Genomic DNA, 18595 nt, shown 5'->3' with positions numbered 1-18595 from the left:
TAGATTAGAGCTGGCTGGCTGTGACCAGCCGCTGGAGCAAATTGTCAATTACGATGTATATTGTTGAGCACACAGCCGACTCCGTGGCCTTAGGGGAAGGGGTGGAAGCTACTGAGGAGACATGCCTTAAACTCCCTGCACCTCCCCCCTCTTCGTCCTCACTCGATCCTTCCTCCAGGCTAATTTTTGGTGGCTGGTCTGTGTGACACCTGCCACTGAGCTTAACAGAGATTAACCATTTCCCCATGGATTTCCCCTGGGAGATGCAGGAGAAGGGAGGCCTCTTTAATAATAGTCTGGATGCTCTGAGCCTCAGAATATGATGGCACAAAAAGGTGGCCATGAGAAAATGTGAACAGGCCAATATCAGTGCTCAGTATAGACCAAATATTCTCCATCTACCGGGTCAAACGTTCTCTTTCACCCTGCAATCAAACTGACAGTAAATGTGACGAGAAAAAAACTTCAAAGACCAAAATAAAATTACAAGATTTTGAGGTTTTATTCACATATACAGTACAAACATTCACTTTGTATTTGTTACTGAAGTGCAATTTACAGACCTTAGCAGCAATTCTTCATAGACTTTAATTTACATCTTAATTAGACATTTTAGAATCTCTTTCACATCTTTGTCAACTTTGTCTTTTATACTTTTTCTATTTTTTTTTTTACATATGTACACTGTTTGTAGAATATTGCCATTCAGACACAGCCTATATTTATTATATCTCTGAAAATAAATGTGTGAAAATCTGTGTGATGGCTGATGAAGCCACTATCGAACATGGTGCAGAAACGATGACAAACGTCGACAAAGCAAGTCTGAATATGTGGCTTCTCAGAAATTCTAATGTGCAGCGCGATGCGATGAAGGACCAACTCTGTTCTGACACACAGACGGCGTTTACACAAAATCCGAGATTTGAGTCTGCTGCATTTTTTTTAGCACAGGTAAGGTCTAAAAACTGGAGTGCTCTCACTGAAACTCCCATTAGCCTAGCTTGGATTAACAATGTTGCATTAGCTACATCAAATGTGAGCGCATCGAAGAGGACCTCTTGTGCTTTTCTGTAATGGATGTGGATACTTTTCTAGTGGTTGATGGTTGTATTAAACGTGGCCAAAGTTTTAAATACCAGGGTAAATAATCCCCGTGAGCCAAAAACCCAGGCTTCACACAGAGGCTCAATATCCTGAATATCGCTTTGTATAAAACTGTTTCAAACCTTCCAAATTGAACTTAAGACGAGACATTAAATGGAGTCGAACTAGGGCCGAGCTGTACTTTAGTGTGAAACTGATTTGTACCACAAGAAGGCGTCATGAGTAAATGTAGCCTTCATTTTACACGTTCTTCTTACCCCGCAGCTGTAAAAGGCTGATGACTGAGTATTGTTGTCACCCCATTGGCCGACATGGACCCCCAACTTTGTGAAGACAAGATGTCACCTATGATTTTCACTTGCTACCCGACCGTATCTGCTGAAATTCTTGGACAAGTTCGAATCTCAGTCCGGTCTTTAAGTCTGACGTCATTAGCCGTGTCTGGGCCCAAACTCTGCTGCAGGTCCCAAAGTCAAACGATCACTGCAGCATCACTCAGAGTTGAAAAACTGTCTAAATTCTTTCATCTCTAATAAAATGATCAGCGTTCCTGCTCTACCAGGCGTAACAATTAAGTTTAACATCCAGGCATCCATGAAAACAGAATTTATGAAGTTTAATGGAGTTCAAAGTTAGCAGGAAGTTAGCTAGTTTCCATCTAAACATAATATAACATGTTCTGACAGAACATTCTGAACATTTCTGAAACAAATTAAGACGTACAGCTCTGCTATCACTTCCCACATAAATGAAGGCAGGAAAGCAAACAGAAGTGATGTTTGTAGGGTTGTGCTAGCTGGTATATAATGATATGCTACGTGATCGCTAGCGACACAGCTATGTTAGCAGAATACAAACAGGGAATCTGGAGGATGAACGCTAACGAACGGAGGACTTTTTTCCACTCGATAAAGTTAACGTGAGTGTTCACAGTGGTTAGGGACAAATGCAATCACATGACAGGATGCTGCAAACAGGATGCTGCAAACGGACCAAACGTCAGTCAGGAGAACCACCGAGATAATCCATCAATAGGAGGCTAGACATTCATATACTGCTGCTGCATGGGCTGGGCTGTAGTTGCATCATAAGGTTTTGAAAACTGCGCTTTAAAATGATTAGCAGTAATAAAAACCGAGAGAGGCACAACAGCCTTATTAAATGCAGAGTAGTTTGGGCCCGGAAGCAGGGTTCATCACGCCATCACTTAAAGACTGGATGACTTCGACCTCAACGTCAAGGTCAGAGGTCAAGTTTTCTGAAAATCTTGTTAACGTGATAACTTGAGAAGGAAGTTACCTATGATTGGAGCATTTTGAGGATATGGGTGTAGCCAGAAGGACAAGCTAAACATCAGCATGCATCTGAAACACCTCAGCACAGCCTGGGGGAAATCGCTGCCCCCTGGGGGTGAAAATTCAGCTTCAATTCTGCAGAGGGTATTTCCAAAAAGGAGCTTTAACAGGAGAGGAGGTAGAATGGCTTATTTCAGATAACAACGGGCTGCACTTAGTCCCAGTTTAAGATAAAGATAGAATGGTGTGGCTAATGCAAAGCAAGAATAAAAATACAGAAATGAGCGTAACAGGTCCATATGAAGTTGAATCTATTAAAACTGCCATTACTAAAGCTGGATTTATACACAATGACACAGTTTCCACTCATATTAAGACTTTGTCAAGAAACTTTTAAAAAACCCGGTGCATTCTTCTAGCTTACGGTAACTTTGCCTCCTCTAACATGTAAACACACATCTGGGGCCTGCAGGAAGCGCGACTGACGGTCTGCGTTTTCTCACCGTTTGGACAACAGCAAGGATGAATGGCCTCCTTCTTAAACATCTAACAAGGCGATTATGCTGCTCACAACAACGGCTGCCAGCATGAATGAAAGAATGTGAATACAGTGACTCCACAGAGGTGGTGGTCACTAAGAGTCACCTATAGACGGCAGCTCCAGTGCTATTAATCTTCATCGCAAAGTCCAATCACAACAACACCCAGTCACTCAGTGCTGCGCAGGTGATCATAATGTCATTATGGATACAATCATAATAAATCCAGGTTTAGGGAGCAACATAAACCCTGAGGCCTGGTCTCTCAGGCAGGGGTGCATAATTAGGTAAAAGGGGATGTCACACTGTGTTTGAGTGCAAACTGCCCAGTTTTTAAGCATTTTGTTAAACACATTTTTATGTGGAGAATCACTTCTGCAGCTTTTTAAAATTTCAAATGTAAGAAGAAACTCTTCCACATGCAGTTTTTGTGTAAAGCCGCCCGTGTGTCCAGTCGTCTGATCTCCAGTAAAGGCTTAGCTCTCCAGCTGTGACACTGTAATGCTGCCAGGACAGGGGCTCACAGCAGGGGCAGGACAAAACACAAGAGCGACCACTAGATGTCACTCTCACTACTCTGAACTGGGCCGCAGCGCTACCTTGACTAGAGACAAAAACGGCAATGACAGAGCAATACGAAGACTATAAACATTTAACTGATTTAAAAGGACAAAAAAAGGAAAAAAATCACGTAAAATGCTGCGTTCATGAAATATGCAAAGACATAAAATAGTGTGAGGTGCAAATTTACAAAAAGAAACAAAACAAACTTCACTCCAAGGTGGTCATGACCACAGAATGACAGCTTGCTCGGGGCATCAAGGCTGATGACTCGCCTCCATAAGCAGCTGCTATTGGTGGCGACAAGATTAGCGATTAAGATGCGTGGAAACGGGCATTAAACCAGGTGGAAAAAAACGAAACAAAACAAAAACTCAGGTCAGGCAGGTCAAAAGACAAAAGGAGGAGAGTAAATACACCACTCCCCCTTCTCCTCCATCACTCCACGCACTCAGGGCAAGCTGTAATGGCTGCGTTTATGTACCTCGCTTTCTCTTTTTACCCAGAGGGGTGAAGATGAGAGGAAGGGAGGGATGGGGGAAAAAAAGGGTGGTGTATTAACCTGTCCTCGTGTCATGTTAAACTCCAAGCGTGGCGGGAAGAGGTGAGGAGAGAAGGACGAGGAGGTGGAGGCAAGGGAGGAGACAGAAAAGAGGGCAAAGGAGGGAGCGACGGAGAGTCAAAGGGTGAGTTAAGAGGAGGAGGACAGAGATAGAACGAGGAAGAGAGAGAAAGGTGAGCTCTGAAGCGACGCTCCGTCCTTCTTTTTCCTCACTCGTTCTTCCCTTCCTCTTTCTCTATCACCCGTCACTCTGACAGGGCCGGTAATTGGACGAGGACCTCTCCCTCTCTTTTTTCCCTCTGCTTCTGTCTGTCTCGCTCTCTCCCCCGTGGCTCTACTCCTCAGCGGGAGCCTTGGGGCCCGGAAATAGCTGATGACAAGATAGTGGCTGCCTTTCATCCCCGCTCAAGGTTACCCCACCCTTCCCTGACAGCCACAGAAGAGCTTGGGGGTGGTGGTGGTGGGTCACATTTAGGTGGGTGTTTGCTTAAACTCGTGTGTTTGTGTGCTTAAAGAACACCAACTCCACCCTCGTGTCCCGTTTCTTTTCAGACGTCCAGTCAACCTTCCGCCTGCCGTCCTGGGTGTACGTGGAGAATGAAATGCAGACACACACACACATGCTGGGCTGACAGCCTTGAGTTTAGAGGTTAAACTGGGTTGTGAAACATAGACTCATTGGACCCTAAAAAAAAGAGATGCTTAAACAAACACACCCTCACACACACTCTCTCTCTCACTCAGTCCGACAGCAGGAACTGCTCCTGCTCTGGGGGTTTTTTGACCCAGGTGCCGAGGCCCATTTCCTGCAGAGACCTGAACCACTGCTGCTTCGCTGTCTGGTAAGGGCGCGCCGCCATCTTGGCCTCGCCGTACATGAGCTGGCGGTCCGCCGAGCTGGACGCGTGGATCCCCAACTGAAGAGGGCGCGGATGACCGGGAGAGAAAGTGATGGGTGGAGAGGGGAAACAAACACAAGAAGAGAGAAATTGAGAGTCAGATAAGAGCGGAGTCAGACGTGAAGACGGGGATGGAGAACAGAAAGAGAGAGAGAAATAAAGCCGGGGCAGAGGGGCGAAAGGTTTAGCGAGCAAAACAAAGCGAATGAGCCGGCACAAATGCATTTGGGTGGGGGCTGGGAGCAGGCGCAGGGTGGAGGGGGGCTTCAACAGCTGTGTAATCTCCCCATTTAAATTTCACAAGCAATTGAACATTCTCTGTGCTTTTTGTGCATTCCTATTGTCACGAGGAAGGGGGAGGTGGGGGGGCAATGAAGATCGGCAGGGAGACAAGTGGGGAGAGAGAGAGGGAGAGAGCAAAAGTTTGTTTTGGAGATTAGTGCGACTGCTCTTGCGTGGCCCCTTATATGCGGCGCGCAGGGAGCACTTAGGGTGGGGGCCTCCTCGAGTACTTCTCCAAATAATTATGGTTTCATAGTCATTATGCTTTAACGGCCGCCATTTGGCGATGCAGGCAGTGTCTGTTACGTAAAGTTTCAGAATGGAAATGAGAGTGCGGCGGGTAAAGATCCGAGCTGTCAGCTTTTTGATAAGCCGCACAGACAGCAGATGTTGCCAGGCAGACAAATGTATCTACGGCAGAGAGGAGATTCCACATTTCCACTGCACACAGCTCTCTGCTTCTACGCGTGTCTGTGCCTTTTGACTGCTGGCATGCATCACTGTAGTTAATGCTTGTGTGTAGCGGCTGTGCGCACGGGATTCCTAATAGCAGTGGATTCCATATTGTTTCCAGCAATAACTGAGCGATGCCTTTGGCTTTGCTGCACGAGAGCACTTGCAGGGCACAGAGCGCTGAAACTTGTAAGATGTGATTATTGTTCAGCCTTATATTAATTAAATAGGACATCGTAATATTTTTCTGGGAACTAAAAGATACAATGTGGGCAGTGTTTTGTTTATTTTTAATTCACTTTTCAATTGGTGGAACTTTATCCACAGCAGACATTTCCGCACATCATAGCAAACAAAAGAACGGTGTAATTATTAGTGTGACGGGCGCCGCGTTCCGTTTAGGTGTTTTCTCTAAAACATCGAGTCTAAATGTTTGCTGTGAGAAAGTCCTGCAGAAAGAGTCAGTGATTCTGATGAATCGAATAAAACTGGAGTTAACTAAGCTCATCTGGAGGTCACTGCAGTTCCTCAAATACCCACTTGAGGCCCGAGCTGAGAGTGAACGCTCAACTTTACAAAAGGAAATAAACAGGTTTCAAACTGAAACAAGAAAAATTATTTTTGTGTTTATTGCTAATTTATGTCTTCATAGCAACCCTGAGGTAGCTTATATATATCTCACTGTATTAACTGTATCAAGGCTCAAAGAAATGCTTTATTGCACTGCAGGAGCTGTCTGCTAGGCAGATGATCTGAGTCACTGATCTGGACTGATGTGGTGTTTGTCAAGTAGATAACGAGCCCGTCATAACTTAAAGACCTTCTAGTACCTTATTATGCTAGTAGAGCACTTCACTCTCTGACTGCAGTCTTACTTGTGGTTCCTCTGGTATTTAAATGTAGAATGGGAGGCAGAGCCTTCGTCTTTCAGGCTCCTCCTCTGTGAAACCAGCTCCCAGTTTGGATTCAGGAGACAGACAGCCTCTCTACTTTTAAGATCAGGCTTGAAACTTTCCTTTTAGATAAAGCTTATAGTTAGGGCTGGCTCAGGTGACCCTGAATCCCCCTTAGTTATGCTGCGATGGCCCCAGGCTCATGCAAGTATTTCTTCTTTGCATTCGGTTACAGCAGATGGCCCCGCCCCTCCCTGATCCTGGTCCCTCTGTGGAGGTTTCTTCCTGTTAAAAGGGAGTTTTTCCTTCCTACGATTGCTAAGTGCTTGGTCATAGGGGGTTTGTCTGATTGTTGTTGTTTTGTAGGGCATTTACTATATAAAGGGCCTCGAGGTGACTGTTGTTGTGAATTGGTGTCATAAGGTCTCAGCCACTTGACCTTCGCCACAGGTGCCTTCCCTCACCTTGCGGTACAGTCTGTTCCAGCGGGTGAACAGGGCGTGCTTGCAGAGACGTGAGGGTGTCCCTGAGTCTCGTCTCCGTCCAGTTGCGGTGTTGACCACTTCCAACTGTGCGTCACCCAACGTCCAGTTGACGCTCACACACGACGCCTTCCCCGGCTGCTGATAATCGGCACTGCTCAAGCCTATGTGGAAGACAAGAAGATACAAATGACATCATGACATGTCACATGGTTTTGTGAGTGAAATTTTGCATCTGTATGTTTTCTGAACCTCTGCTTTGTTATTTGGTTTAACCTTCTGCCACCCTCGCCTCACTCTGAGGCTGGAAGACATACAGGTTTGCAGGGATGCACAAAAACGATACGATGGCTATGTAAGTATTATAGTTTTGATACACCTTTAGAGAGCAGGTTGGAAAAGGAATGAAGCACATAAGCAATGTCTTTTTATGCTGTAAATATCATCTCCACACTCTAAGATCGACTGCTGCCTACACTGGACTGTCACTCTGTTCTCCACTCTCTACATTTCTTTTTGAAATAATTAGCCTCGCAGCAAAGCACACAAAGTGATCAGCAGAGGAAAGTGAAAGAGAGACAGCGGTAGATGGAAAGTGGAGGTGAGCGGCGATCACACGGCCTCCGTGGAGAGAATTAGCTGCCTGCACTGAGAACACAGGCGCTGGCAGAGGTGCTGGGCCTGTGGCGGGAACAGAGCTGACAGCAGGGTGAGGAGCAAATGAGGGCTCAAGGCAAAATGTTCCTGAGAGGCCAGCGTGGGCGTTTCATAGAAGCTGCATAGGAGTTTGGATTCGCACCCGATTGTACAGCCTGAAGCAGGAGAAAATGTTGAATCTAAGCGGCACTTTCTGGGGCAGAAAATGTAACAAATATGGAGTGCCAAACTCTGCGTTTCTTCAAAAGGCCACTTGAGGCTGGGTACAAAAAGCAAGTCAATCCCCAGAGACTTCCAAGTTAAAATGCCAATTTTTACTGCAGAAATAACTATATTTAAATCCTGGTACAAGAAAAATTTTGATCTCTATTGCTAATATGCCTTTCACACAGTACGGGTGTGGATTGCTTTACAACTTAACCATTAAATTATCTCATGTATTAAAGATTTGCAGAGGGTGTCAAATTCTCACCACTAGATGTCAGTAGATTGCAGATTGCGGTTAACTGAGTTCTGTTTTTGTACCCCTCCCAATTCAAGTACATAATCCTAGCTGCTATGTTTCAGTCAGCCAAAAGAGATCAAAACTATATTTAGATTATTCCACATAATAGTTGTGGCCAGTCGGCATATTTCTACCAGCCTACCGATCAAATCCAGTTCTAAGGAACACTTCCAGCCTGCTGTTTACCTCAGCTGTCAATGCAGAGTGAGAAGTGTCCACCTTTATTTACTCTGGAAGAGGCTGTAAAACTTTCTGAAAGGATCCGGTACAGGTCAATGAGCCGGAGAAGCTCTCTTTTGATCGATGACAGTCATACTGAAGTGAGTTGTTAGGTAGCAGTGTTGTTTTTGCTGCCGTTGGCTGCAGTTCGTTCATGAAACTTTCTCGGAAGTAGATGTAACAGTTTGACTGAGGCATTTAGCAAATAAATCCTCCTACAATGTGACAATATAAACAAAATGTTTATCAGAAGGAAAGAAAAGGAAAGGATACTCGGGTCTAATGTGAGCTGGCATAATGTTAGCTTATAACCAGCTGTTGTTGTAGCCTGCTCTTCCCATTTAACTCTTCCCAAGAGTTGGGAGTTCGCCTTGTAATCGGAAGGTTGCTGGTTCGAGCCCCAGCTTGGACAGTCTCGGTCGTTGTGTCCTTGGGCAAGACACTTCACCTGTTGCCTACTGGTGGTGGTCAGAGGGCCTGTAGCGGCAGTGTCCAGCAGCTTCGCCTCTGTCAGTGCGCCCCAGGGCGGCTGTGGCTACAATGTAGCTTGCCATCACCAGTGTGTGAATGGGTGGGTGACTGGATGTGTAAAGCGCTTTGGGGTCCTTAGGGACTAGTAAAGCGCTATACAAATACAGGCCATTTACCATTTTAATTAGCACTTATCCATGTCTGACCGACGCACCCACACAGTTCACAGATGTGAACTAAACTAATTTGTAGTAGCTGATAAATTTGTACTCCAAACATTCTGCCTCTAAAAACCGACATGACAAAGGCCAACATGCCAAATGCGAGACCTCACATTGTTGGTCCACAAACAAATGGGTGCCTCAGCCATCTGTCATACGCAGTCTGTGGTTAAATCACATAGGACAAATGCCTCCTAGAACTAAATTTTGATTGTATATTTGTATGTACACTAATTGAGATCATGTGTTATCCATTGATAACTGCTGTATTTTATGTAAAGCTACCTTTAAAGAACTGGAAGGCTTTTCTGGACTACTACAGAAGCATACTGGGCCCACTCCCTATGTAGATAGAAGAGATGTACTTAGAGGCGATTATATGCTAATGAAAAATAAAATCAATGCTGTATTACTTTTCTAGGAATAGAGCCCTGTAAATTCTGCACACTGGAGCATTAATAATCACAGCTATAAGAATCGCTGTCTTTGATTCCAGCTTGAGTTATTTATTACATCATGCAACATTAAAGGCTCCCCTTATAGAAAATCAACGGGCAGAGTCTCTGTGACGGCTGAATAACAGTTGCTTCTGATCTCATCGCCTGACAGACAGCTTGTTATATTACAATACCAGATCTACAATACCACAATACATGCCTGCAGATCATTTCCTCCTTTTCCACACTGATTTTCCTGTCTTCACTCTTCCATTTACCAATCTCACCTCTCCTTTTCTGTTGCTCCTTGGAGCTGGAATGAATCGCCTGCCACGGTAACAATCCTCCGTGTCTCTTATGTATTACCCATCTCTTCTCTCTTGTGCAGACGCACCTCTTTGAACAAAAGACCCTCCTATCCATCCTGCTTTTTTCCACTCCTCTCGCTCCATTCATGGCTCATTTCTTCCCTTCAATGGGCTTGACTCCTCTGTTTCTGTAATAGCCAATTTGATGTTTCCTCCATTGAGGACTTGATCAATTTCTCTTCTGGGAAGTGTTTGGCAGACATGAAAAAGGCAGAATTAAAGCCTTTGGTTATGGGATTCAGAACTGTACAGTACACACAGGAGCAGCTTAATATCTGAGGCTGCTGTGCGTTCATGTGTACACAGTGCATCTATCCTGCATTATTGTAGTACTGCAGGGCTGTAAATGTGTGCCTTGTTGGGTGGAGAAGAAGTGGAGGAGAAGTGAAGCAACAGGTATGTGAAAAGAGGAACTTACTCATTTTCTGTGTCAACGACTGGATTATAAATGAACAGTTGCTGGCTCAAATCCTTTAAAACACTTTCTATAAACATAATTTAAAGACAAGATTTTAAAGAAAGGTAAGCCAAGAAAAGGGAAAATGCAGATTTTAAATTGATTTCATTCATTACGGGAAAAAAAGCTATCAAACTCTATTTGCCCTATGTGAAAAAGTAACAGTCCCCCTTGTTAACTTATGAATTCACTGTGATTAACCACATTTTTTGGAAAGCTGAGTTCAGTTTACTAGCCACACCCAGGCCTGAGCACTCGTTAACCTGTTGGATCAGGAAATCCTTTAAATAGAAAGTCTTTGTCAAAGCGAAGTAGACTAAAATATCTCAAAAGTCAACACAACATGCCAAAATCTAAAGCAACTCAAGAACAGCAGCGTCAGTCTGGAAAGGGTTACAAAGGCATTTTAGGACTTTGGAACTCCAGCAAATCAAGGCTGGAGGAAAACTGGGGAAAACTACGAACAGCTGGAGTGGCCTAGTCAAAGTTTGGACATAAATCCAATTGAGATACTTATGCATGACCTTAAACAGGGATTCATGCTTGAAACCCCTCCAGTGTGGTTAAAGACCTGCAAAAAGACCAACCATGGTACATGCCCACCTTCATTGGCGTCTTAGTGTGGTAAAGTTTGCAAAAAATCAGCCCCAAAGCATTAGGTTTCCACCTCCCTGCTTGACTGTGGGGACGGTGCTCTTTGGGTCACACACAGCATTTCCCTTCCTCTAAAAATGAGACATCAAGTTGACGTCAAAGAGCTTGATTTTGTTTTATTTGATCCCTGCAATTTCTCCTAAGCCTTCTCATTTAGATGTTTACTGGCAAACTTAAAACGGGTATGTACATTTGCCTACTTAAGCAGGGGGACCTTGTAGGCACTGCAAAATTTCAGTCCATTATGGTGCAGTAGGTTACCAATGTGGTTCGTGGTGATTGGGGTCTCAGCTGAGGATCTGTCACCTTTCTTATGATCATCCCATGAACCATCATCTTTCAATTTCTTCCATTGCCGAATGAACACACCAGGAGTTGTCACCTTGTTACCAAACTTCTTGCTGATGGTCTTGTAGCTCAGTCCAGCCTGCGCAGATCTGCAGTCACTGATGTCTTTCGACAGCTCTTTGGTCTTGTCCATGGTGGTGGAGAAGATGGAATGGAAGAAATTGATACTGTAGACAGCTGAGCTTTATGCAAATAATGAGCTGAGATCAGGAGTATCTGTGATTGATTGATTGATTGATTGATTGATTCATTCATTCATTGACTGCAATCTGTGTGCCACATGGACATATAGCCAATCTGTGGAAGCCAGAATAGTAGCTGGGTTGTCAGAAATCAAATACTTATTTGACTCAATGACATGCAGATTAATTTATAATTTTTATGTAATGTTTCTTTTTTAAAAAAAAACAACTGATTTTAGGTTGATATTCTGTCTCTTAATTTCTTTCCCCAAAAAATAACAAATAAAAAATAGTAACTGATCATTTTATTGTAAGTGAGCAAACTTATAAATTCAGCAGAGGATCAAATGTTTAACAGCACCACTGATGGACTGCCGATGATTACTTGATGTTAATATGTAATGAGTAACTGATTACATTTTTCAAGTAACTTTCCTCACAGTGACATCATCTTAATGCAAATATGTATCAGACCTCAGAACAGCAAAAGCTAAAATACGAATTTCAACACGTGGAGAAAAGAGGGTGTAGCTGTAAAACATGCATGTGCACCGATCTATCTGCAAAGCTCCAAAAGTGGAGCACGAACATTATTAATGTTTCCTTTATCTGCTGTTGTTCCGATTCCTCTTATCCCGAAACAACAAAGCCCCGCCACAGTTTGCGTTCGCTCAACAGCAGGACGAGGAGTGAAGGACAAGTCGGTCCATCGATGCGTTTGGCCCTCAGGGTTCAGGTGGAGCCGCTTTGGTTGTGTGTGATAAGAACGGGCCCTGCGATCCCCAGGAATTTCTTCTGGGGGTGTCGCTTTTAAATAACCCTGGACTCACAATAGCCTGGGAGCTCATCAGAGGCAATGAAAGGCTGGCGGAGGAGATGAGAGGAATGGGAGGGGGCGATACACGTGCAGACATCTGAATGCGAGCGAAGCTCTGCGTTTCTTTACTCCCGCCCTGCCTTGCTGTCTCCCCTTGTTTTCCTCAGCCTGTCTCTCTCTCGGTACGAGCTCCCTCTCAGATTGAATGGCTGTCCGATAAGGGCTGTGATTACATTGATTTGGCGTAGGGCCATCTCCACTCTCTGTCCATCTCTCTCCCTGCCTTCACCCTTCAATAAACTACTCATAGTACTGCAGGTGCAAAGATCTGACAGTCTGAGACACACACACACACAGAAAACACACAATCACTGTTAGAGAGGACGACAGAGCATGTGCAGGAAACCTCAAGAAATGGCGTAAAGGACATTCGACAGCATTAGTATTTAACTGGTGGGAAAAAGAACCTATAACAGTCATTAAACACTCTTTGCAGCTATGATAAAAAACGGGATAAGGAAGAACGATGAACAAAAAGATCAAACCTGACCACAATTTTCCAAATATTAACCGCAGCTTGTAATATCTAAAAGCAAAGACTCAAATGACTCCATTTAAAAAGCCAAATCATGAGAAATGCTCGCTGAGGCTGCGGTCTGAGGGTTCAGTGATAAATTCATCCCAGCAACCATCACCAGAGGACATTTCAGCACAATTATCAATCTCGATAAGGACGGGCTTCAGAAAATCTTCGCCACCAAGGCAACCAGAGAGCCCCTGCGCCCTTCAAGAAGAGCATGCAAAGCCATGTATAGTAGATATGGAGATGTTAGCCACAGAGAGCTGTTGATATGATATAATGTGTTTCCCTGTAAGTGACTGTGACTCTCTTTGTTTATATCAGTGATCCCTAACAACCAAATGTGTCCTACATCTCTGTGCGTGCCTGTCGCTCAGCGGCTCTGCCTGGCCTAGATCTGAAGTGATGGCTGATGCAGTTTCTACCAGTTGGGTGTCATTCACATCCTCTTCCAGCATTCATCCTCACTACATTCACATCCTCTTCCAGCATTCATCCTCACTACAAACACAAGCCTCGAGTCTCAGCGGAGCCCTGGAAGCAGACGCGCCAAACAACTTCTTAGTTTTTGCTTGTCTGACTGGCAAAATGTAAGTGTAGAGAAGAATTGGTGTACGAGTTTGCTAAGAGTGCGAGAATGTGTGTTTGTGTGTGCGTGAGAAGGGGGTGTAACATATGATCTGTTATGTTGCATCGCGCCTGTAGCTGACATTCCTTAAAAAGAATACGTGAAAACAGAGTACTGTACACGAGGACATTTATGTAGTGCAGATCTCTAAGCATGTGTGGGTAAGTCGCTATATGAAGGCAGGGTGAGAATAGAAAGCAGACTGTAAGCTGAAAAGAGGAAATACAGAAAAGGCTGAAAGTGATCCAAGCACAGAATACATGTTTAGTGGGTTTTAACAGTTTTGGTGAGTAGGCTACAGGCTGGTGCTTGTGTTTAAGGATATTTTAGGGGTATTCCCAAGAAACAACCTGTTGTTTCCGAAAGTGAGTTAATCCACATTGAAGATCTCTTTACAGGAGACTCAAACATGTACTTTTAGTATCCAAAGTAATATCAGAATAACTTGGGAGCTATGAATGTACTTTGCTAATCAAACTAGCTAGCTTCTGCTCTTACACTTGAAAGAGGAACCTACATGTTTATCCTACCATAGACTTTAAAGTTATCAATAAAGTTAATGGACTATTATTTTGAAGCCTTGGTTTTGTCATTTTGGCCCACAAAACACTGGTTTTGAAACACGATCTGACTGTATATGGATGACAGGGTGTAGGTGGAGAGGACTACAGGCATAACCCAAGAACACTAGGCTGAACATAGCCCACCTAACAGGACAGTCAGTTTATCCAATTTAAATCCCACTCTTCAAGTCTCTATCCTGTTTCTGCTGGCGTGCCCCAGGGTTCAGTATTAGGGCCTCTTTTATTCATTATCTACATGCTCGCTCTTTGCCAAATATTTTGAAAATATAATATCAATTTTCATTGTTATGCTGATGACACCCAGCTCTACATTTCCTCCAAACCTAATTCATCCCTTCCACCTTCTCCCTCTTGAACTGTCTTATGGAGATCAGATCTTGGTTCTCCTCCAATTTTCTCAAACGTAACGGTAATAAAACAGAAGTGTTACTCGTTGGCACAGCCTCTACCTTAACCAATTCTCACAGTTTCTCCATTAATATTGAAAATCCCCCATCCTTCCTTCCCCGCAGGTAAAGAGTTTGGGTGTCATACTTGACAGTACTCTCTCATTTCAGTCTCACATTAATTACATAGCCCAGTCTGCATACTTTCACTTACGTAACATTAACCGACTTCGTCCCTTCCTTATTCCCTATTCCCCATCCTTGTCCATAGTCTTATTACTTCCCGGATCGATTATTGCAACTCCCTCCTATTTGGTCTCCCCAGTAAGTCCCTCCATAAACTTCAACTTCTTCAGAATTCTGCAGCTCGGGTCATAACTCGTAACTCCCCTAAGAGACTATATAACTCCAATTCTTCAACAGCTTCACTGGTTGCCCATAGAAGCCAGGATAAACTTTAAAATATTAGTTCTCACGTTTAAGTGTATTCATAACCTTGCCCCTCCTTATCTCTGTGATCTGCTTCATATCACTACAGTTTCCCGCTGTCTCAGATCTTCATCTGCCACTCATCTTCAGAATCAGAATCAGAATACTTTATTCATCCCGAGGGAAATTAGGGGTTACAGCAGGCAGCACGCTAATGGCGCATGCGCACTCACAAAGGAACCTTCTGACCAACTTTACACAAACATCACATTGGGCAGACATGTCAGAAGGTAGGCTGATAGGAAAAAAACAACGAAAATACACTACATGAGGTAAGAGGAGGAGAAAAAAAAACTCCACTCAGACTGAGCTCCTAGTGGGAGAACAGTTTGATAAAAGAAAAAACACCTCAGCACAAAAGCACATGACTATCAATACACCATAGAAACACGAGACAAGCAGAGTTGTTCCTTCTGCTCGTCTTATCACTATGGGTCACAGAGGAACTCACTTCCTTCAGCCTTAAGAAATATAGATCACAACTCAAAGCCAACTTGTTTAAACTGGCTTACTCTCTTTAATACAGATTTTACTTGCTGGCAAATAGTAGTTTTTTTTGTGTGTGTTTTTAATTTTGTTGTTTGTGGCTGTATTTTGCTGGTTTCTGTATTTTAATTTATTTGAATCTATTTTAATCAAGTGTTTTATTGATGTCTTTTTCTCTTTGTAAGGTGACCTTGGGTTTTAGAAAGGCGCCCTCAAATAAAATGTTTTATTATTATTATCATTATTATTATTATTATAATGCTAACACTGAAATTTTAAAATGCAAAGTCCAAATCCAGTGGGCTACATTGGATTAGATCCCCCACATCAAGTATTTTTTTCCATGTAGTTTTCAATTATAATGAACATCACAATCTTGACATTTGGGACCTGTTTAAAGCAATGCCACCCAAAGAAGCTCCAAACTTAAAGCAGACAAAAAAAAAAAAACCCCTCAGACCTTTATGTGCTACATCAGAAGCAAAAAGTAAAAGTATATTGAAAAGATTTTTTTACTGTGTCACTTTCTATTGTGTGGAGACTTCCCAAAGTGCATAGAGTGTATTTATGAGTGTATTTTACAGCTACTGCCCAGAGTTGCTGTGTGGCTGATTATGTTGTGGTCATACCGCTGAGCAGGGGCTGGTTGCGTCTGTATGTGGCAGGCAGTGGGCCCAGGCGCTCCTGACGCTGGTTCAGAACTCTGCCCAGATGGCCCGTGTGACGCAGGCTGCCAACGGTCATGCTATGCAGGTACACTGGTTCCACAAAATGGCTCAGCAATGCCCCCTGCAGGCCAAGGATGTTCCATCTAGGGGTAGGGAGGAGGTGGGAGGAAGAAAAGAGAGAAGAAGTTAAGGAGGGAAGAGAGGAGAAAGGATGGAAGGAACAGCATTCGTGAAAACGTCGGCGAAGGTGTGAGTGTAGGATGAGGTGTGTGGGTGAAAGGAGAAACGAAACACAACAGTTGGCCAAAGATACGAAATAGAAGGAGGAGATGGAGGGGTGGAGCGGTGGATAGAGAGAGGCAAAGTGGGGAAAACGAGACAACGAGGCAGGTGTGAGAGCTTTGATGACAGGTGGAGACAATTTGATCATTATCTCGATGTGGGACGTGATGAATAGCAGCAAGTGACCACACACGCTCTTCACGCATAAACGTCCTCTTCCCCCAGAAACACAAACCGTCATCACCAACAACAACACTGCCAAAGGTCAGTACATCAGCATTCATTACCTGGAACAACACATTACCACGTGTGCATTCATCAGTGCCACGGAGGTTAATACACTGCAGGGCTGCAGGAAAGCCTCAGTCGACTGCTCGCTGCACGCGGATCTCCTTGTGGTTTGTTTAGCGAGCCACAAGTGACACAAAATCACTGTGGGGCTAATCCCGCAGGCCACGTGGGCACCTCAAAGTGTAGCCAGCAGCAGATGCTAATTTATACATATAGAATGATAATTAGCGTGTTTATTATAATCCCTGCCCTTCATAAATGAGGAGGAATCCTGCTGTTTACCTGAGCTGTGCTGGAGTTACATCGGAGGCTTCTAATTTTTACATCACTGTTCTTTTTGTTAATCAATGTCTCCTTATCATGGATGCAATTACACCCCGCATCCCCCCACCACCCCTTCCCAGCTTAATAATCACTCATTACAGCTTCCTTTGCTTCCCCAAGCAGTCAATTAACATCACCGGCTTTCTGGGAATCACTTAAATGGGCTCACAAAGCAGCAGCCCGCCCGCCTCTGCTTTACCTGCAATCTGTCACCAAGATCTGTCCTTCCTTCCCAAACAGAGAGGAGGAATTTTGTTCAAAAAGCAACGCGCGCACGCCCAAACAGAAAATACTTTAGCCTGAAATATTAATTTACCCAGAAAGCGACACCGTGAATCAGAAACATCTTCTAATCTCATGCAAGAAAAGACAGCCATCTGGCTTGGGCGTGTGAATCTAGAGAGAGGAGAGGGAGAGGACCTCCTCTTTCTCTCTCTCTCCCACCCTCAGTAAACGCCGACCATTAAAGTAATGTGTTCATCTGCATAAAACTGCGGTGGAATGGAGAACATCATCGTTATATGAAAGCCATTTAGGCCCCTCAATTAAATCCAGCTGTCGGCTTCGAATCAAATATTAGTGAAGAATCTTCACCGAGGCCCCGGCCTTAAGAAAACACGACGACAATCGGCGGGCGATGCAACGGCCACTGTTATCAGCTGTGTTTATGATAAGAGCAAAGATCCTAATATCCCCTCTGGTCAAAAGCTGAACTAACGATAATAAAGTGCAGGAAGTGGGAGGAAGTGGAGGGGAATAAAAAAGTAATGGGAGGTTGCAAAATGAGCGTGACAGAGGACAAAAAGAGTATCCAGGGGATTGCTTTAAGATTGCAGTGTGTGCTGGTGTGTGTGTGTGTTCACTCTGTAGCTCTAAGCTCCTCTCACTTCCACCTTCCACTCCTGACCTTGATAAACTGGCCCTCTGTGACCCACTCAGTTTAACGATGGCCACCGATCATTTACAGCGATATAAAAAAAGAGGAAAGAGGAAGCTGTGGAGCAGTGAGAGCGCGTCTGCTGTCTGGCCGGGCGGGATGTGGTGAAGAAGGTGGTGAGCGGGTGGGCGGTGGGGGAGGAAAGCAGGGTTGTCCCTTCTCCCTCCCCCGTCACTCTATTTTTTTGTAAAGTAATTGCTTTCACCCCTGTTGGTGACCTGGGTAGATTTAATCACACCATCTCCACCCCTGGCCAACTGAATCAAATTGGTCAAATTAACAGCGGCTACACAGGAGAAGGGTTCACCTCTCCGCTCGTGCGCTCTCTCTTTCTCTCTGTGTCTGTGACACGCGCGCGCAGCAGCGGCTCAGCTGTAGTCCTGTACGGCTCGGCTGGCACAGCGTGGTGCTTACTAAGCTAAATTCACGGGTTCGGCTCCTGTTGAGGCAGAATCGTGGCAGAACAACTGAGACTATATTAAAAATTGATTTCAGATATTTCAGAGAACGTCAGGTGTAGAAGAGAAGAAT

General features: G+C 44.2%; 1 protein-coding gene across 1 annotated transcript in view; it reads right to left on the bottom strand.

Annotated features, from left to right (window-relative positions):
* Positions 1 to 2333: 2333 nt before the first annotated feature.
* adarb2 (adenosine deaminase RNA specific B2 (inactive)) overlaps positions 2334 to 18595 on the bottom strand; it is a 223908-nt gene continuing 207646 nt past the window's right edge. Inside the window, exons 9-11 of the mRNA XM_026179160.1 lie at positions 16192 to 16373; positions 7056 to 7237; positions 2334 to 4981 (exon numbers count right to left, since the gene is read on the bottom strand). Coding sequence (XP_026034945.1) covers positions 4805 to 4981; positions 7056 to 7237; positions 16192 to 16373 — 541 coding nt within the window. The 3' untranslated portion in view covers positions 2334 to 4804. The remainder of the gene's footprint in view (positions 4982 to 7055; positions 7238 to 16191; positions 16374 to 18595) is intronic.

The sequence above is a fragment of the Astatotilapia calliptera genome, chromosome 9, assembly GCF_900246225.1.
Source record: "Astatotilapia calliptera chromosome 9, fAstCal1.2, whole genome shotgun sequence".
NCBI lineage: Eukaryota > Metazoa > Chordata > Actinopteri > Cichliformes > Cichlidae > Astatotilapia > Astatotilapia calliptera.
Note: the sequence above shows the minus strand (reverse complement) of the source record. Positions and strands in the feature narration are given on the sequence as shown.